The 19,218-nt window shown below is 54.5% G+C and overlaps 1 protein-coding gene across 2 annotated transcripts in view; it reads left to right on the top strand.

The window, feature by feature from the left end:
* The first annotated feature begins 8,735 nt into the window (after positions 1–8,735).
* Positions 8,736–19,218, top strand: part of TBC1D22A (TBC1 domain family member 22A) — a 316,479-nt gene continuing 305,996 nt past the window's right edge. For both annotated transcript variants that reach the window (XM_045779679.2, XM_045779681.2), the window contains exon 1: positions 8,736–8,948. In XM_045779679.2, the coding sequence (XP_045635635.1) occupies positions 8,887–8,948 (62 nt within the window). In that variant the 5' untranslated portion in view covers positions 8,736–8,886. The remainder of the gene's footprint in view (positions 8,949–19,218) is intronic.

Raw genomic sequence — 19,218 nt, 5'->3', positions numbered from 1 at the left:
ACACTTAATTTTTAAAATTAGACTGTTTCCTACTGAGGTCTTTTACTTCCTTGTTTATTTGTTTTATTTATTTATTTATTTATTTATTTATTTATTTATTTATGTTTGAGTAGACACCATGCGCAACATGGAGCCCAACACTAGGCTTGAACTCACGACCCTGAGATCAAGATCTGAGCTGAGATCAAGAGTCGGGGATGCCCAATGGATCGAGCCATCCAGGTGCCCCTTTTGCTTCCATATTTATAAGATGTCCATATATTCACACTGTGTCAGGCATGGTACGTATATTTTGTCCAATTAAAAGATGTTGACAAGTTAATATTTTTAGGCCATCAAATCAATCAGTCTGTCAACACGGCTCCTGCCTTGGGTGGTGCAGTAGACATCGGGGTTCCTCCCCAGCATCCCCGCCACCCCCTCTTGTTGGGTAGCAGCCACAATATTTGGAAGGATGGACTCCCACCACCCCTTTGGTGTAGACCACGCCAGACCACAGCATTTCCTGGCCACAGCAACTGGTTCAGGGGTAGGCACATGGTCCAGGTGGGCCAACAGAGGCATCCTGGGACCTCAAACAGAGGCATCCTGGACGTCAAGGGGCCATCGTCCTGTTGTTCCAGCCCTTCTCCAGCCATCCGGTCACCTCTGGGCTCTTCAGCTGCATATACTGTGAACTTTCCTTTATAGCCTGAGCCCATCTGAGCTGGATTTTCTCTTTCCTGCAACTGCCAACACCCTAACTCATGCAGAATTCAGTACTAGGAAGTGGAATGTTGCTGGGGGAGACCCTAAACTCTAGAAATAGCCAAATTGAGTGAGTGAGGGGGCAGGAAGGAGGATCCACCTCTCATGGGGGGAAAATTGGGAACTTTTGCTAGGTGTCATGAAATATCATGGTCAGCTGAATAATGGTCTCTAAAGATCTCTGCAATCCCCCCCCCACCCCGCCAAACCTGTGAATGTTCCTTCATACGGCAAAGGGGAGCTTGCAGGTGTGGCTCAGCTGAGGACCCTGAGAGGGGGTGGTGGTGCTGGGTGAGCTGAGCAGGTCCTTGTGAGAAGAGTCTGGGAGGAACTGGACTGAGAAGCGCTTGTTTCCAGCGCTTGGTTGGTGGTCATCTGCTGTAGTAACCCCAGGAGACCTGTACAAACATGTCTTCCCCTCACTCAGGGGCACAGGCCATGTCCCTGCCAAGACTACAGCACCCGGGAAGCCACAAGCTCCCGAGACATGCATCGAGACATTGTTAGCCTGAAATTGGCCCATCCAAACACGGAGAAGCCCGAAAATATAAAACTTGGCAAAGGAGAGATCCCTTCTGCCCCTCCAGGACTGCCGGAGGTCAAGAAGACAAAGACTTCACTCCAAGGCAAGCTAGTGAGAGCTGAGCAGGCAGGCCGGTGAGTTAGCAGGGATCCTGGGGCAGGGGCCCAGAGGACTCCCAGCCTGGCCTCAGGCCTGTCTCAAGAAGCTCCCCAGAAATTTGTCTCCAGCCAAGAGGCTGTGCCCTCTTTTGTGGGGTGCAGCTGGGATGCAGTCTGCAGCCCGGTGCACAGACCTGGCACTTCACCAGTGAGGCCTTGTTTCCCAGACCCCCGTCGTGGAAACCATCAGATGACGGATGGATGTGGGGGTTAGGCCGAATCCCAGCCCTCTCGCTGGGAGACAGAAATTTCTGGTTAAAATTCTCCCCGTTAGTAAGGTTTTTGGCTCTGGATCCCAGCCCTGGGAACTGACCAGAGGCGGAGGGACTGAAGTTTGCTAAGACTTTAGGGCACCTGTATTGCTGTGGGTCATTACGTACGGGGGTTTGTTTCTTTTCCCCTCTTCAAGGCAGGAGCTGTTAGGGCTCAGTGGATAACTCAGTCTGAGGCCCCTTGACCGTGAGAGGCTACGTCTGACCCCAGCACAGAGAGAGAGCCTCACACCTCCCAGCTGTGCAGAGCCGTGAGACTGGGCCGGCTCCCCGTGGGGCGGGCGCCCCCTCCAGCTGTCTGTGTAGGTGAAGGCCAGAGAAGGAGGGGGCGGCAGGGATGGGGTGTGTGAGGACTGGGTGACCGAAGGGGTCACCCGCAGCGCCTACCTCTTCCTTCTTTCTGTCGGTGGTCTCATTTTGTGGCCCTCTCCTGTCTCTGCTAGACAGAGGCAGCTGCTCCCCCCATGTTTGGGGTGGCTGAGGTCCGTGTGCTGTACGGGTGTAGGTGTGGGCGGGGAGCGGTGGGAGTGGGCTCAGGTGTGCAGGCCCCGTTTTCTGAGTTCTAGGTAAGGCTCAGGGCCCCGCGTGCCCGGGGCACTTTCCCCCAGCGCCTCTGGCTTCAGCGCGGACCTGCCTTCCCCAGCCAGTCTGCCCGCCTCCTTGCAAACAGCACCTGAGTCCTAATGAGCTGAGACCTATCGCTTGGGTGGGAAATGACTTGTCCTTGAGCCCCAGAGGGGGAGTTCTAATGAGTCCAAGCCAGCAGCCCGTGCTCCCTAGTGATTGGTGTCTCCTTTCAGGGTCTAACTTAGTTCTGGCTCCTAAGGAAGCCGCCTGGGGGATTGCCCTTCCTGGATAACACAGAACTTCTGGAGAGGTCTTTTTTTCTTTTTTCCTTAGGCCTCCTTCCCTCCTTGTCTGCCTGGGACACTGGCATGAGCACGTGAGAGATGGAGCTGGGACACCACCTTGTGACCATGAGGCAGCACGCCTGAGCCTGGTTGCATTTGTCTTGTGGGAGCCGGTGGATTTGAGGAAATGCCCCTGTAGGTGGTGTATTGGGTGATGGGTAATTTTATGTGTGGACTCCACCGACTGGCCAGGGTGTGCCAAGATTAAACTCCATTCTGGGTGTCTCTGCATTGTGCTCCCGGATGAAACTGGAATTTGAATTAGTAGACTCAGAGAAAAGCAGATGGCCCGCCCCCGAGTGGGCCTCAGGCGATTCCTGACGGCCTGAATAGAGAGAGAGAGGGAGGAAGGAGGAGGTTTCTGCCTTGCTGCCTGGGCGGGGACGTAGCTCCTCTTCCCCTGCGCGCAGACCGGGCTTAAAACTACCCGCAGGCGCTGGGTTGTGGGACTTCGCTGCCTCCGTAATTGTGTGAACCAATTCCTCATAATAAATTTCCATTTCCACCCCCCCCTTGGTTCTCCTTCCCTTGAAAACCCTGCCTAGCACGTACACAGCTATTCTGAGGACGCACTTGGGAGCCGTGCCTGAGCGAGTGAGGCCAGGGGAGGGATGGGACGAGGCGAGGTTGAGCTACATGCAGGCATGATGACCTTGTCCGATCCATCCCGCCCGGAGAGCCCGGAGCTGGGACAGCCCTGCAGGGACCGCATGAGTTGAGCACAGAGGGCTAGGTCTTTGTCTCCTCACACCGGCCTGTCCCAGGGTGTGGGCAGGCCTAGCGGTGGGGCAGCTCCCTTAGATGGAGGACAGGTGGTTCCCAGGGAGCCCTTGGCTGGGCGTGGGCAGCACCAGCACTCCCTGCAGTGGGGACTGGGTACCTGGGTGCTGGAGGAGTGAGCACCCCAGCGTCCCCTAGGTCACCGTGACTCAGCCAATAGAGCATCACAAGAGCCGCCTGCCTCTGGCCTTTCTGTGGGCAGAAAACAACGTTTAAAGCACGGCTACTCCAGCATCCTGTTCTTTCCACTGAAGGTATCATCCGAGGTAAGCCTTGGACCTTGGGCAACGCTGGTGAGTTGGAGAGAAGGGAGACCGCAGACATGGCCTAAGCAATGCAGCTGGTGTGCCGGGACCTGACTCAGTGCTCCCAAGCCTCACTCCAGCGGCAGCGGATTCACTCGTCCGTACCCCAGCGGTGGAGGCTGGCATACCCGCACTCTGCCCGTCTTTCCTCTTTGGTTTTGGTGGTGGGAGCAGATTGCACACTTTGTGAGTGTGGGAGGCATGACTATTGTCCACCAACACCCACCCCACTGTTCTTCAGTAACAGAACTCAGCTGGGACTGGATGCCCAGCCAGACTACAGTCCCTGGCATCCCCTGTGCATAGGGTAGTCACGGTGGATCAGAGTGGAGGCAATAGGACCCCGTGATTCACGGACACGTAGCCTGCGTGTGGGTTTCAGGGAGTCTGACCCGGCCCCTGGAGGCTCTGCACAGACTTGTGTTGGTCCAGGGGACCCACTGACAGCGAAGGAGGTGGCGGCCCTGAGCCCGTGGCCGAGAGACTGCCCAGAAGCTGCTGGCCCGACAGAGCAATGAAGCAGCCTTTCAGCTCAGAGTTGATAGACCCTGAGTCTGGGCGCCCTACGTAGCACCGTGTCTTCTCTAAGTAAAGACCTGGGTGTGGGAAGCAGGGGGTGGAGGCAGGACTGGATCCACTCACATCACTCTCAGGGGATTTTGTTTCCTGTTCTCACAATTCTGGTCTCTTCGAGAAGTCCCAAGCCCCAGAGAGGGAACGCTGCCAGAAAGGGATGTGGTAAGAGTCTGATTCAGTGTCGAGTCACAGCTCCTTCTGCCAGCAGACTAGCCAGACGAAGAAAGGGGTCTCTCTGTGGCCACCAGAGGGGGTAGGGATGTTACTGCCCAGTGGGGCTGGGGGAGAACACGTCTGGTACCTACATGAACTGGCCTCTCTGCCCAATTTCGATGGCATGTGGACAAGTACAGCAGCCATGGCCCGAGAAGGGTGTGATGATTGAGGGTCTGAAGCCTCTAGGATGCGTCTGGGTCACCCCACCAGGTAGGTCATCCAGAACAGCAGAGGGGATCTATAATGGCTAAGAGCAGAGGAACAGGAAGCGGGGGCCGGGATGATCGACCGTCGTGGCTCCAGGATTGCATCAACCTTCCTCTTGTAAATTTCCACAGAGAAAAGCAGCCTGGATCCTGGAGACACTCTTCCAACAGTGACCCCTGCGGCGCTCGTGGGTCCGTGCCAAGGTGGACTGCACTTAGCACTACCGCGTGCTGCCCAGATTCGCCCCTGAGGATGAAGGCTCTCATTTCCTCCGTGACTCGGAGTACAGGCTGCTGATGGCTCAGAGAAGTCCCTCCGTGGAACTGCCTGCAGCTGCAGTCCCCCCCCTGCCGCTCAAAGGGGGCAGTCATGCAATGACTGGTTTGTGCACAGTGCAAAGTCTCCACCCTCTGGTCTCAATTCAGGACCTCTCTGCAGGGCCAGGGGCCCCTCGCCGTTCAGCCTCTCGTCCCCAAGAAGCGCCTGCACGCAAGGATCGGTCTCTCAGGGAACCCAACCTATATCACTTGAGCTGTGCCAAGACTCACCTGTTGCCCAGCACTTCAGTCTTTGTCTCCCTGCTGCGGCAGCTACGCTCCCTCTCCCTGGAACCACTCCTTGCATTCTGTCCCATCATGCCCACTCGCCTTAAATGACAGTCACAGACCTTATCAACTGTCCAGACCCCTCCATGCCTCTCGGTGAACACCACTCATTCATTGTCACATCCTCTTCCAAGACTGTGCTCACAGACACAGCAGTAAGAGTTCATAATCGTCATGCGCTGTCAATCATTTGTACACGGGAGAAGTTATAAATAATATAACAACAGCTGCTTACACTCCCTCCGCCATCCGAAATAAAGCATGATAATAAAACTGAAGCCCCTTGAATCCCTTACTTACTGATCAAAGTCCCCACCAATACCCAGAGGCAACCACTCTCCTGAATTTAGAGTTTAACATTTTTTTTACTCTAAAAAAATGGAATTAGATAGCACATGTGTTCATACTCCGCTTTTTTTCACTTATTGTAAAATTCATTTGTGTTGATAGATGTAACCAATTTACTCATTTTGTTACCATATAGCACCCTATTGGATAGCCATGTATCATTTATCAGTTCTCTCACAGCTGACTTTATGACCTTGCCCGCCAGCGGAAGCAGCACGTTGCAGGGAATGTTCCTGTCTCCGCACACTTGGGCAAGTGGCTCTAGGGTACACTCCGCGAGTGGAATTGCTGGGTTGTAGAGTATATGCTTCCTTAACTACTAGAAATTGCTAGATGGCTGTCGAGAATCACTAAATCAATTTATACTCCCGCCAGCAGTGAATCAGTTCATTCTGCAGTGCTCACAAATCCACATCCTTGTCAATTTTGGCATTGACAGATTTTTACATTTTAGCCCATCTGTTATGTGTGAAATGGCATGTCCTTGAATTTAATTTCCATTAGCTTAAATCTTAGGGAAAGTAAGCTTCTCCTGTTTGCTGCTCAAAAATTATTTGTTGGGGCACCTGGGAGGCTCAGTTAAGCATTTACCTTTGGCTCAGGTCATGATCCTGGGATCCTGGGATTGAGCCCCACGTTGTTGGGCTCCCAGCTCAGTGGGGAGTCTGCTTCTCCCTCTCCCTTTCCCCCTCTCCCAGTTTCGTGCACTCTCTCTCTCTCTTTCTCTCTCAAATAAATAAATTAAAAAAAATTATTTGTTGCACAGAGGTGCCTGGGTGGTTTGGTTTGTTGAGCTTCTGACTCTTGATTTTGGTTCAGGTCATGATCTCAGGGTCATGGGTTTGAATCGTGTGTTGGGCTCTGCACTCATTGGGGAGTCGGCTTCTCCCTCTCCATCCCCCTCTGCCGCCAGCCCTCATCGTCCCTACTCTCTCTCAAATGAATAAATAAATCTTTAACAATTATTTGTTGCACAAATGAATACAAAACACTCCACTCATTCATTCTGGTTCATGCATCTGTCCTGTTTGATGCCTACAGAGATCCCATTCCTAGACTCTGTATATGCTATACTTTGGTTTATGCACCTGGCCTTCTACCAAACGCTCCTTTTCACATCCTGTCCCTACCATGCCTCCCGGCCAAAATCCATTCCTGGGGATTGTCTCTTTTTGACTTTGTGTTTTGATTGTGTTGCTCATGATGCAGACCTATCCCTGTGACTTTGCCCTCAATCCAAGTCATCCTAAACCAATCATAAACGTAGGCTGCAAACAGGCTGACCCCTTGCTCTCCTATTTCTGTCATTGGCACTACTAACCCTTTGCCTAGTGGGTCCTGAAGCCTTCGTCAATCTTGGTGTCAGTCTTGCTCCTTCCCCCGGGAGACGTGAGGCAGGAAAGCATCCTCAAGCTACAGGGACAACTGATCTATGATGTTATAATTGCATCCAGCCAGTCCATTTTTTCTCTGTGAACTCTACTTCCATCATCTTTGTCCTGCTGTCACCTCGCTGATTCTTGCAACGAGCTGGAAGAGCTGTGGAGAACCCCTAACGTCCCCAGTGATGTCCATAGGGGATGCCAGAGGCTGTTAGGAGCCCGTCTCTGAGGAGGATTTCTGTGGCCTCAGGGCTGTATATCGGGAAGAGATCCCTGGGGCTTTCCTGAGCTCCACTAGACTTCCTGAGGCTGTGTCAGAAAGGAGTCCCTGAGGATCCACTGAAACTTTATTGGAAGATCTCTGGAGATTCCCTGAGGTCATGTAAGGACAGGATCCCAGAAGAGCTCATCAGGCTATGCAGCAAAGGAGCCCTGAGGATCTACTGGGGGTGTGTTAGCTGAGGATCACCAAGGATCCATTGAGATCACCTCGGGGAGAAGATTCCTGGAGTTTCTATAGTGACAAAAGGGGATCCCTGGAGAGTTCCCATGGTTGTCATTCATCCAACAAACATTTATAGAGGCAGAAGACATAGGCCCCGCCCAGCATTATCTCACAAGCTACCTGTGGACACAGATATAATCAAAACAGTCAGGTAAATGTTGCAAGGTGGATTCAAGGAGCTGTGGAAAGGGTGTAAAACTCGGTGTCCGAGAGGTGAGTGAGCCATTCTGCTCTTCCAGGAGGGGCAGCCTTTGGGGATGGTTGGCATATGGCCGACACACTGCATATAAGGCACCTAGTGAGGTATCTTGTATATGGCAAGAACTACATCAATACTACCTATCAGTAAGTAAGCAGTCATAGGCAAAATTACATATATAATCCAATTTTTGTTTCACAAGAGAACTGGTAGAGGTGTGTCAAGGGGCTCCCAAAAGTTTAACTGCACTGTAGTCCTGAAATGCCAGCCCCAGACTGATCTGTCCCTGGTCTGCGACCAAGAGAAATCTAGTGCAAGCCATGCATGTAACTTCACATCTTCCGGTGGCTACGTCAAATTAAAAACACACACAGCACCTAAAAATAACGTCAGCAATGTGTTTTATGGAACCCAATACATCCCAACTATTATTTCATCACGTAACCAATGTAGATTTATTCTTTTTAAAGATTTTATTTATTTATTTGAGCGCGAGAGCGAGCAAGCAAGAACGAGTGCAAGAGCACTGGCTGGGGAGGAGGCGGGGGAGGGAGAGGCAGTCTCCCCGCTGAGCAGGGGGCCCCATCCCAGGACCCCGGGATCATGACCTGAGCCCAAAGCAGACGCTTAACCGACGGAGCCACCCAGGCGCCCCACCAAAGCAGACTTATTCTATCTTCACTGTTTCCTGCGGACTCTTTAAAACCCTGCTGGCGGCTTACTGCGCCGGGGTCCGCGCGCCCCGAGGCGCCACTCCCGCTCTGCCGACCCCCGGAAGCCCCCTCCGCTGCCCCCGGTCGCTCCTTCCACCACCTCGACCAGCAGCAGAGCATAGAGCCGGGCGTGGGCCCCAGCCAGCCGCAGTGACACGGATTCCGGCCGCCCAGCCCGCATCCACCACACTTCCTCCCTAGCGTCGCTCTTTAGTGCAGTCAGCGCCCGCGCCGAGCGCCAGGCGCGTCTGGGACGGAGGCGGGACTTCCGGGCGCGCGGAGGCACAACTTCCGGAGGGAGGCGGAAGAGCCTCTTGGCTCTAGGCTGGAGAGTCCCGGGACCGCTGAGGGGACACCCGGGGTACAGGAAAGGCCCGCCGGGGCCGGCCGGCTGCACTCGGGGTGTCGGGGCCGCGGGTCTGAGGGATGAAGAGGGGCCATGGCCAGCGACGGGGCCAGGAAGCAGTTCTGGAAGCGCAGCAACAGCAAAGTCCCGGGCAGGTGGGTGTGACGGGGAGGCCGGGTCGGGGTCAGGGGTCAGAGGTCAGGTGGGCGCGTCGGCCCGCTGGGCTGCGGGTGGAGTCGGGGTCTGGGGTGGGGTGACCTGGGCTGCGGGAGGACGGCTGGGGACGTGAGGGGCGTTGGGGGAACGGGGGCGGGGGTCAAGCGCAGGGTCTGGGAGGTGACAGTGGCCGCACGTAGATCGAGGCTCGAAGGGAGGAGGGGGAACTGCCCGCAAGTTTGTGCTGAGACTGGCAGGCTCTCTTCTGCGAAACTCCTGGGCTCCCTGGGGAAGCCGAAAGGGACCGACTTGGGTCGCGCTGCGAAGAGTTTGGTGGAGTGCGGAAACTGGCCGGGGCAGGCTGTGCTTGCCGGGCCATCGGTTGCTGCGAGGGGGCGTGGCGGTTTGACCCACTTGAATGGCCTTCTTGTCTCTCCTGTGGACGGCTGCTTTTGGCCTCAAGCTCGAGGATTTGCTCAATTGGATTTGAGACTCCCTGTGAATTTCCATGTATCCCACTTTCTGGCCACAAAACCGACTCCTTTCTTGAGTCAGCAGCAGAAAGCAAATTAAGAAGAAAACGGAAAATGAAGTGCATGCAATGACCTGGGTGCACCTTGGAAGCTGTACGGCTCCAAAGTCCTGATCGGCGTGTCGCTGATCCCTGGCCAGGTTCCCGGGGAACGGGAAGACAGTACATGGACAGTGCCTAGGAGAAACTCAGCTGCTGGCAAACGTAGATTAGAGAGAAACAGATGTCAGAATTTCTTTTCTTTTTTTTTTTTTATTAATAATGATTTTTTATTATATTATGTTAGTCACCATAGATGTCAGAATTTCTAAACGCGGTTTATTCTGTTTCAAAACTAACGTCTGACATACTGAAAATTAGGAATTGTGGTATTAAAATAACTCCACGTAGAATCATTTATAAGCACAGCTTATTCATAAGTGTTGCATAAGAAACACTGTGGGCGGAGTGGTAGAATTGTAAACTTTGGAATTCACCGTGTTCGGTCAGAAATGTTCAGTTTTCAGAGTGATTTGGGAGTTAGTAGGAGTGAGTTACTGACCGCTCAGACACAGTGACTTTGGAGGGGATCACTAGAGGCGGCCAGAGATCCCATTTCACACCACAGTGTTGTGCGTGAATAAGGAAGAAAAGAGCTTTCTTCAAAACCAACGTCAGGGTCCAAGGTGATGTGAAAATTCTGTAATGGCAGAGAATAGTAAGTCCCAGTGGTGACAGAGACAGATACTCCCGAACATAGACTCTGGGGAAGAGGAGCCACATAGCTGTAGTACTTTTGTGTGTTGCCTTTAGGTCTTGAGGTTTTGGTTTTTTCTCAGTCTAAATAAACTTTGATTCTTAACCAGTTGAGTTCTAAGAATAGTTGAGCTGCAATATGAAGTTATAATGGTGAATGAACACTTGAATTGATGACTGTATCTCTTGGTAATTTGTCCTTGTATTGGGTTCAGTAGTGTTCCCTTCCCCCTCCCCCCCCATGTCTATCTGGAACCTGTGAATGTGACCTTATTGGGAAATAGCATCTTTGCAGACTTAATCAAGTTAAAACAAGGTCATAATGGGTTAGGTTGAGCCCTAGTCCAATGACTGGTGTCTTTAAAAGAAGAAGGAAATTTGGACACAGAGAGACAGACATAGGGAAGATGGTATGTGAAGACGGAGGCAGAGATTGGAGCCCTGTGCTCACAAGCCCAGGAAGGCCAAAGATGGCAGGCAACCAGTGGATCTAGAAGAGGCAAGGAAGGATCCTTCTCTGACGACTTCAGAGAGTGTGGCGCTGCCAACACCTTGATTTTGGATTCCAAGCCCCCAGAGCTGTGAGAGGATCAATTTCTGTCATGTTATGATGGCCTCGGGAAGCTGCTGTGGTTCCCAGCTTTCTTCTGTGAAGTTCTGCGTCACCAAAGACAGACTTCTGTTTCCCTCTGATTTTGGCGCTGTGCGTGTCTTAGGCATTTTTGAGAGCAGCTCCCTTGTTGGAGCTACAGAGTTGGAGTGGAGTCTTGGAGAGCTGCCAGGGGCTGTCCCTGCAGAGCCCAGGGCACAGAGGAGAGGGTGAGCCCACTGGAAAGGCCTCCCCAGCGGCCTGTGCCCCGCGCCTCCGACGGCCTGGCTCTGGCAGTCCTGCTGTCCAGGCAGCAGGAGGAGTTGCTCGGTCATCAGTGGCTCACCTTCCTTGCTGATCTCTTGCCGCATACTTAGTCCTTACCTGCATGAAAGCAGTGCTGGCCGAGTTCCTGGCCAGATTCCTGCGGCCCTGCCGGCCCTTTCAGTGCTTCTCAGGATTGTGTCACCCTTTGAGTGTGGACATTAGCCCGAGGGAACGCAAAGAAGGAAGAATAGTCACCACAGAATACAGAACTGTTAAGGGGTCCTTTATACAGTGTAGCCCTTAGTGGTTCCTAAGTAATCATTCCCTCATCACACGTCCTTGTGACAATAATGGCAGGTAGTCACTGAGCTCTTACTGTTGGCCACGCACAATTCCTGGTGCCCTAAGGTGTTGCGTCTTCCTAGTGTCTTATTTTTTATTTTTATATATTTTTAAAGATTTTATTTATTTATTTGACAGAGAGAGAGAGCACACAAGTAGGGGGAGTGGTAGGCAGAGGGAGAGGGAAAAGCAGTCTCCCTGCTGTGCAGGGAGCCTGACGCGGGGCTCAATCCCAGGACCCTGAGATCATGACCTGAGCCGAAGGCAGATGCTTCACTGACTGAGCCCCCAGGCGCCCTCCCCAGTGTTTTAGGGTTACAGTACAACATGCTGTCCTCCAGCGGACACTCGCTGAGGTAGGCATGGCTTAAGGCCCTTGCCTGTTTCCCCTGAAATGCCATGTGGAGAAGCATAGGAAGGCCCTTTATACCCGGACCCCTGCCCAATTCTTGAGCCACATCTCCCACCCCTCCTTGCTTTGAATGTTGCCCTCCGCGGTACTGATGGACTGACAGGTTCCTTGGTGTCCATGTTGTGTGATACCTCTGTCAGTTTCATGCTCTCAGAGCTGACTAGGGTGTTCTTTGCCTCCCTTTCCTCCCCTTTGTCTGGCTTATTTTATTTTTTTAATTTTCAAAGTTCACTTCCAGTGCTCCTCCTCGTAAAGCCTTGTGTGTTTTTCTGCAGTCTGGACTAAAGTACCCTTTTGTGCATCAGACTCAGCATCGTTGATAGGTGCTTGTTTTCTTCTCCAGACTGTGCGCTCTGCGAGTTTTGGGAGCGTGCCTTCCTCCCCTTTGCACTGTTAGTGCGGATAAACGGTGATTGATTCAGGCCGCCTTCTGGGTTAACCCGGAGGGAGGAAGTGATTTGGCCCAGGCTTCACACTGCATGAGAGGTGGTCTTATCAGCAGACCCCCTGTCCTCTGCTCACCCTCGTCCTTAGGTTGTCTATTTGGCTGGGGCTTTCTTAGAAGTTTCTCTTCTGCATGAGGTGGGATGTGTGATAGAGTGGAAGCACCTCTGACCCCATTCTGTGGTCTGGGTTTCAACCTTTCTTTCCTGTTCTCTGTGTGACTTTCACCAGGTCATGTCACCCCTGGCGCCATCGGTTTCTGCCAGTGGAACCTGATGAAGCTGGATTAGACCTAAGTGGCTGGGACCTCCAGGCCCATATTTGTTTGGTCTGGTCTGATTCTCTTTGATGAGCGTGAGAGAAGGCCTCTTGGAGCAGCTTGGAGAGTTTGAACATTTATTCATTCAGTAGTTATTTGTTTAACCAACACTCGGTGCCAATAACAGGTCCAGGGGCTAGAGATACACCAGTGAACAAAACAGATCAGAAGCCGTGCTCTCACAGAGCTTACAGTGGAGCGGGAAGGGCAGAGAATAAAGACCACGACTAAGCGAAGAAGAGAGTTAGCCGGGAGAAGGTGGGAACTGTTATTTTGTTCTCGAAACCTAGAGCAGAGAACTGGGATAGACAGTTCGGAGGCACATGGGGTAGGGAGGGTTTCCTGATAAGGTGGTCAGAGAAGGCCTCACAGAGGAGGTAACATTTGAGCAAGCCTTGCAGGAGGTGCGTGAACAGGCCCCCTGGGTGGCCGGTAGGACAGTGGTCCGGGCAGAGGGCCAATGAGTGCAAAGGCCCCAGTCAGAAGCGACAGTGGGGTGCTCGAGAAGAACAGGGGGCCTGGCGACTGGAGGTGAGGGAGGAGGGGGAGAGTCCTGGGGCACGAGGTCTGGAAGGTGGTGGGGGCGGGCCTTGTGGTCACAGTGGAAAGACGTGGACTTTCTGTCTCTTACTCTGACCCAGGAACGCTTTGGAGGGTCTTGGCAGAGGCGTGACAGTATCACTTTGGCCTCCGGGTGGCTGGTAGGTTAGGGGCTGGGAGGGAAGGGCAGAAGTGGGGAGACCGGTTCAGAGGCTGGGGCGAACATCCAGGTGAGAGAGGATGGGGCACCGTAAAAAGCAGAGGGTGGATGGTGGGGATCACGACAGCTTCAGTCTGACTCCGGGGCCGGTTCTTTCTTGCGCCACAGACTCGCTTGGCTCCCGAGGGGCGGTGCCCGGTGCAATTGTGGGTGGCACTCTTGCCATGCGTAATCGTAAATGGCAGGACGAGTCCCAGCCCACCACGTGTGCAGCGCGGGCAGCCTTCTGGTGTGGGTCCGCCGCTAGTTGTGGCGGCTCAGCTCTGCTTGGCCGCGAGCTCTGCCGACCGGAGGGTGTGCGGGTGCTGGGGCCTGTGAAGGGTGACATCTGTGCGGGGGATGGCGGCAGGAAGGGCTGTGGGTGCTTGGGGGAGAGCTGGAGCAGAAGACCGCTTTCAGCTTCCAGCCGTCCCAGCCCGAGGAGTCTCCGAGCCGGTGAGGCATCTGCTCCACGGTCATCTAATAGGCCGCCATCACTCATCGGCTGAGGGGAGGACTTGTTGGGGGGACAGTTCATGCATTCAGAACATGCTTTGCGTGCCAGGTACCATGCTGAATGCCGAGCCAAGAGATGAGGCTCTCAGAGGCCACTGGGGTGAGGAAGACAGTAAGCACGTCACTAGGTGCTTCGGGGGTCATCATCAGGCAGTGGTGGCAGCAGCACAGGACCTGCGTCAGGGGAAGGCCGCCTGACCTGAGCCCTGGAGATGGAGAGGGAGAGGGAGCCAGCCCGTAGAGATGCGCACATGCGGAGCTGCGGGGTGGGCGTCAGAGCGCTCCTCGCAGGGGAAGCACACCGCGGGGACCCTGAGGCTGGGGAGGAGGGTGGCAGGAGGGCAGCCTTGTGAGAAGAGGGGTGGGAGGTGGGCAGGACTCGGAGGGCCACAGAAAAGAGCCGCGAGAAAGCACTGAAGGGTGGTGCTATGGTCCTGTTCATCCTCCTTGAGGAGAGGGTAGGCTGGGGGGGAGAAAGAGGGAGGGAGGTTCTGCCGTCAGGCTGCAGGCAGGGCTTGGAGCATTCCCTGATGGCCCCGGGGTTGAGGGGTTGAGGTGATCACCAGGGTTCTGGCTGGAGGGATGGGATGTGGTTGGCAGAATAATGACCCCCAAAGATATCCTCGTCCTTATCCCTGGAACCTGGAACCAGGTCACATGGCAAAGAAGAGTGAAGGGTGCAGATCGGCTGATCCTGAGACAGTACGTTGTCCTGGGTGACCTGGTGGGTCCAGTGGAATGGAGCGAGCGCTTAAAAGTGGTCAGAATCAACAGCTGACGAACGCTGGTCTGCCATGGCTGGCTCTGAAAATGGAGGAAGGGGCCATGAGCAGGGGGCGGAGGTGTGGTGGCCTCCAGCAGCTGGAGCAGCCTCTTCTTACAGCCGGTGGGAACCTCAGTCCTCCAACCGCAGGAGATGGAATTCTGCCGACAACCCGAATGAGCAGGAAGCGGACTCTCCCCAGAGCGCCCGGAAATGAATGCAGTGGCCAACACCTCGACTTAAGCCCCATGAGACCCGCCTTGGACTTGGGGCCCCCAGACTTGAAGATGATAAACGTGTGTGTTTTAAGCCACTGTGCGTGGCAGTTCGTTAAAGCAGCTCCAGAAAAACTCCGCAGCGGGGAGGGTGAGGGTGGGAGAAACGTGCGGGGAGGGATGTCAGAAGGGAAGGATTGTGGGTAGCCCTCCACACCTTGCCCTGCAGGGTCCTGCCCTTGGATGTGGACAGGGCACCTGCACCCGTCTTCCTGGGTGGGCTGGCGCTTCACTGCCCACCTCTGCAAAGTGCATTTAGTCCCAAAGGACTGGAACAAAGCTGGCTCTTCCTGTAGCTCATGTCCTCTTGGGTCCAAGAACTGCGTGGAGGCCCTGCCTCTTTTCTCAGAAGCTCTGAGCTGCTGCCCTGACCAGCTCGCCCTTGTGTTTTTAGAAACCTGCTTGTTTCCTTGCTTATATTTTTGAAGTGGCTGTTTGGACGGAGTGCCTGTTGATTCCTCTTTTCCTGTGTTGCGAGGAGCCCTGGAGTCTCTCTGGTGGGGGTTTTCTGGGCTCCGTCTGTAAGTGGAGATGGTCTTACTGTGCCAGTGCCTCGGAAGCACCAGTGGGGGGGGGGGTTTGCTGTGTACACAGTTCCTTTTGCTTGTTTGTTTCTTGGTGGTCCAGTTTCATGTTATTAAATGCCTTTTAGCTGGTCTGGAAACATTTTGAAAAATAAAAATGTGAATCATGTTTTTTCTCTTTTACATATTTGTCTAATGTAGCAAATCTAGACTCTTATGGGTTAATTTTAAGTGAGGACAGAAATGATTGAAATAAATAAATCCCTGATGATTTTGATTAAAATAATTTTTTAAAAAAATTGAGAGCGGGAGGAAGTATTCCATTTCCCAAGTGCTGTGAAGGTGCGGTCGGAGGTCATCGGTGGGAATGAGTTGAAGTGCCCTGGGAGCCCACGTCTGTTTTCCTGTTCCGCAGACTGCCCTGGGGTAGGCCTGTCTGCGTGCAGGACGGAGGAGGACAGTGGTGCAGTGTCCGGGGCCAGTGAGGGACACCTGCCCCTCCCCGTCCTCTCCTCAGCTTCCTTGTGTTTAGACGGTGTGGTGTGGAGTCTGGCCCTGCAGGCCCTTTGGGGTGCAGCATGGGTCTGCTGAAAGGGGGGGCAGGCTGCACATGGGATCTTGCAGACAGCCAGGTTTTGGGATGGCCCTGTGCCGGGCCCTGGGAACGCGGACAATGCCGAGTGCGGCTGTGGACAAATGTCCTGGGGTAGGGTTTTGTGCCACACCCTGGACGAGGCTGCGTGGGTCTTGTCGTGACACTGCACACTCGAGACTGCTTTTCTCTTGCCAGGCTCCTGCCATGCAGCATGCCATCGGCCCTCCCTGCAGCAGGGGGTTTGCAGACCTGGAAGCCTGGGCTGCGGGCAGGTGGCAGAGCCGGCCCTCTGGGAGCTGGCTCCCGCTGCTGTTCCGTGAGAGCTGCCCTCACCTGGCTCCTCAGGCCTCGGGGTTGGGAACCTGGTTCCCATGTGCTTGGATTTGCACAGCTCGGGGGTCCTTCAGGAGGAGAGGAACAGCTGCTTCTAGCTTCGCTCTGATGTTCCCTCCACAGACCAGTGGCAGAGAGGTTGGGAAGCCCACACGGAACGGGGCAGCCTGGGTTCTTCCCATATATGGGGCCCTGGGGTTGGGGAACTTTCATTTTGAGTATCCCCAGTCTTTCTGTTCCCCCATTCTGAAATGCTGTTTCCTCTTTTCTGGGGATTAATATGGAAATTCCAGCCCGAGTGCCGAGGGTCACAGAGGTGCCTATAGTCGTCAGTGGTTAGAACAGTGTGGACTGTCTGGGTTGTGTGAATTAAGGGCTGCAGATGCTGTCGCTGTCGCTCGCACAGCTGGCTGGGAAGCACGCACATTGGGCCCCGTGGCAGCCGTGCCCGCGTGTGCTCCTCTCTGCATGGACAGCAATGCCGAGGTGGCGTCTATCCCAGGCCCACGGCTCCTGAGCGAATGAGCCAGCTCTGAGTCCGGGTGTGTCGGTTAGGGGCAGAGCCATACCTTTCTGGGCCCCCGACGGCATTAGCTCTCTCCTCCCGAGGCCCCTTGTGGGTGTTCTTGCCTGTGCTGGGGTCCATCCTCCGAGGGTCCGGAGTTCACCGGCGCTGCGGAGGGGCAGTCCTGGCCCTGCTGTGTGCCCACTGCCCTGGCTGGTGTGTCCGCCATCTGCCGTCTTCCTTCTCACACAGCCTGTGCACTTGAGCTTGGCCATGCTGGTGGCCAGCCCCCTCGATACGGTTCTTAAAGGTGCCACGGACAGCTCTCCACTTGTTCCCACGCATACCTTGCTCCAGTTTTGAAATGACCCTTCTTTCAGGAAACATTTGTGCTAAACTCAAAGATAGAATAAGGCTTGCTGGCTCTAAGGCTTATGCCCAGAGGGGACAGCACGTAATTCCTGTCTTCTGGATCAGCTCCTGGTCCTTCACGGAAAGCCCTCCGCAGGGTGACCGGGATTGTCACATGGCATTGGGCACGCTGTGTGTGGAGAGCAGGGCAAAGGGCGGGATCTTGGAAAGGGGATGGGTCCCTCGGCGCCGCTGTGGACATGGGAGGCAGGGGCAGCCCTTTGGAGGGTGCTGATAAACCTGCTTCTCTCGTTTTTCCAGGGAACCTGGTGGTGAGGCTGGTCAGTTGGGGGACTCTGCGGTGTGTCGTTGGGGTGGGGACCTAGAGGGGATGCCTGGCCTTGCTGCTTTCAGAATTCAGGCCGGCTGTGGGAGGAGAAAAGCGGGGGAGACGGTTCATCACAGCTTTAAGTATTTTTTTTTTTTAAAGTATTTTATTTATTTATTTATCAAAGAGACAGAGAGTGAGCACAAGCAGGGGGAGTGTCAGGCAGAGGGAGAAGCAGACTCCCTGCTGAGTAGGGAGCCCAACTCTGACTCGGGGCTCCATCCCAGGACCCTGGGATCATGATCTGAGCCTAAGGCAGACACTTCATGGACGGAGCCACTCAGGCTCCCCACAGCTGTAAGTATTTGTGATGGTATTTTCCTCCTCCTGTCGTGGGCATTGGGCTATTTGATGGGGCGGAGGAGGAGCACAGAAGGCCGCCTGTTCTGTTCGGAGAGTGAGCCTGCCTCGGTCGATGGCTGCCGTCCGGCCAGGCAAGCTGGTAGTGCTGCGGGTCATTCCTAGACACTGCTGCCGTGGTGTGGGACGGCCTGTGAGGATGTGGTGGCTCTGGGTCCCGTTTTGTTTTCTCTTTAAATTGTGTTCCCTCTTGGAGGACTTTTCTGTTCCAAAACCAGTCACTAGTGGCATTTTATGTCTCGACCAAATGTGGCTTCATGGACTGGCCTGATTTTCAGTGGCTCTGCCGGGATGGGTCAGGCCAAGGAAATGCAGGAGCAGATCAGAGGGCGCTCCCCTTCTATCCGGTTCTGAGAGACCATGGTTCCACGTGTAAAATGCTCAATCATTCAAATATTTGTATAACAAAGAAGCATTAAATGTCTCAAGCATTTATTGGATGCCTGCTGTGTGCACACCTAGGGGGCGCTCTGCAGGTCCTGGGGCAGTGTGGGTGGGCGAAGGGAGGGAGAGGCTGGTGGAGGCGACCTCAAACTGGACCTTGAAGGACCGTCAGTTCCTGTACGTCCGTACTTGGTTGTGGGGGTGTGCTGTAGACAAGGCCTGGGGCTGGCCTGCTTGGCAGCCAGGTGGCTGAATGAAGGCCCAGCTGAGGAAATCGTGGACAGGAGAGAGAAGAGTGCTGCCAGCAGGGACCTGACCGTGAGGGCTGGGCTGTCAGACAGGGTGTGCTGCAGGCCAGCGCTGGCCCCAAGCTGGGGTGGTGGTGTGGAGAGGCACAGGGAAGGTTCCAGTTGTTCCCCAAGGGCAGCAGGAAGACCTTGCAGACTTTGAGCTGGGGAGTGACGCTGTCCCCTGACTGGCAGAGCCGAGACCAGAACCAGAGGCATCAGTGCGGGACAGTGATGGAGGGGAGGGTGTAGACGTGGGGAATGGTTCAGGGTTTAGGAGGACGTGGACATTGGCTGAACATGGGTGGCGTGCTTCAGGGAGGAGGGGAGGGGGCCCTCAGGTTCTTGGATTGCCGTTCGTGGAGATTAGGTCATGGAAGGAGTTGGTGACCTGGTCAGGAGGAGAAACTGAGCCCAGATCCAGGGTGGTGGGGACAGCAGGTGGGTTTTTAGATGTCAGACGCTGGCAGCCCCGGGAGGGCCAGGAGCTGCTGGTGGGAGGAGGTGTGGGGGGGTGCAGGAGGCAGGGGGTGCTCGTTGGTCTTCTGCCTGATCGGTGGGGGTTGTCCCGGGGCTGGACATTGTGAGAAGTGGGCGTGAGGTGTGGCC

The sequence above is a fragment of the Ursus americanus genome, chromosome 17, assembly GCF_024610735.1.
Source record: "Ursus americanus isolate L20-20 chromosome 17, mUrsAme1.1.p, whole genome shotgun sequence".
Lineage (NCBI taxonomy): Eukaryota > Metazoa > Chordata > Mammalia > Carnivora > Ursidae > Ursus > Ursus americanus.
This window is presented reverse-complemented; position numbering and strand designations above follow the sequence as displayed.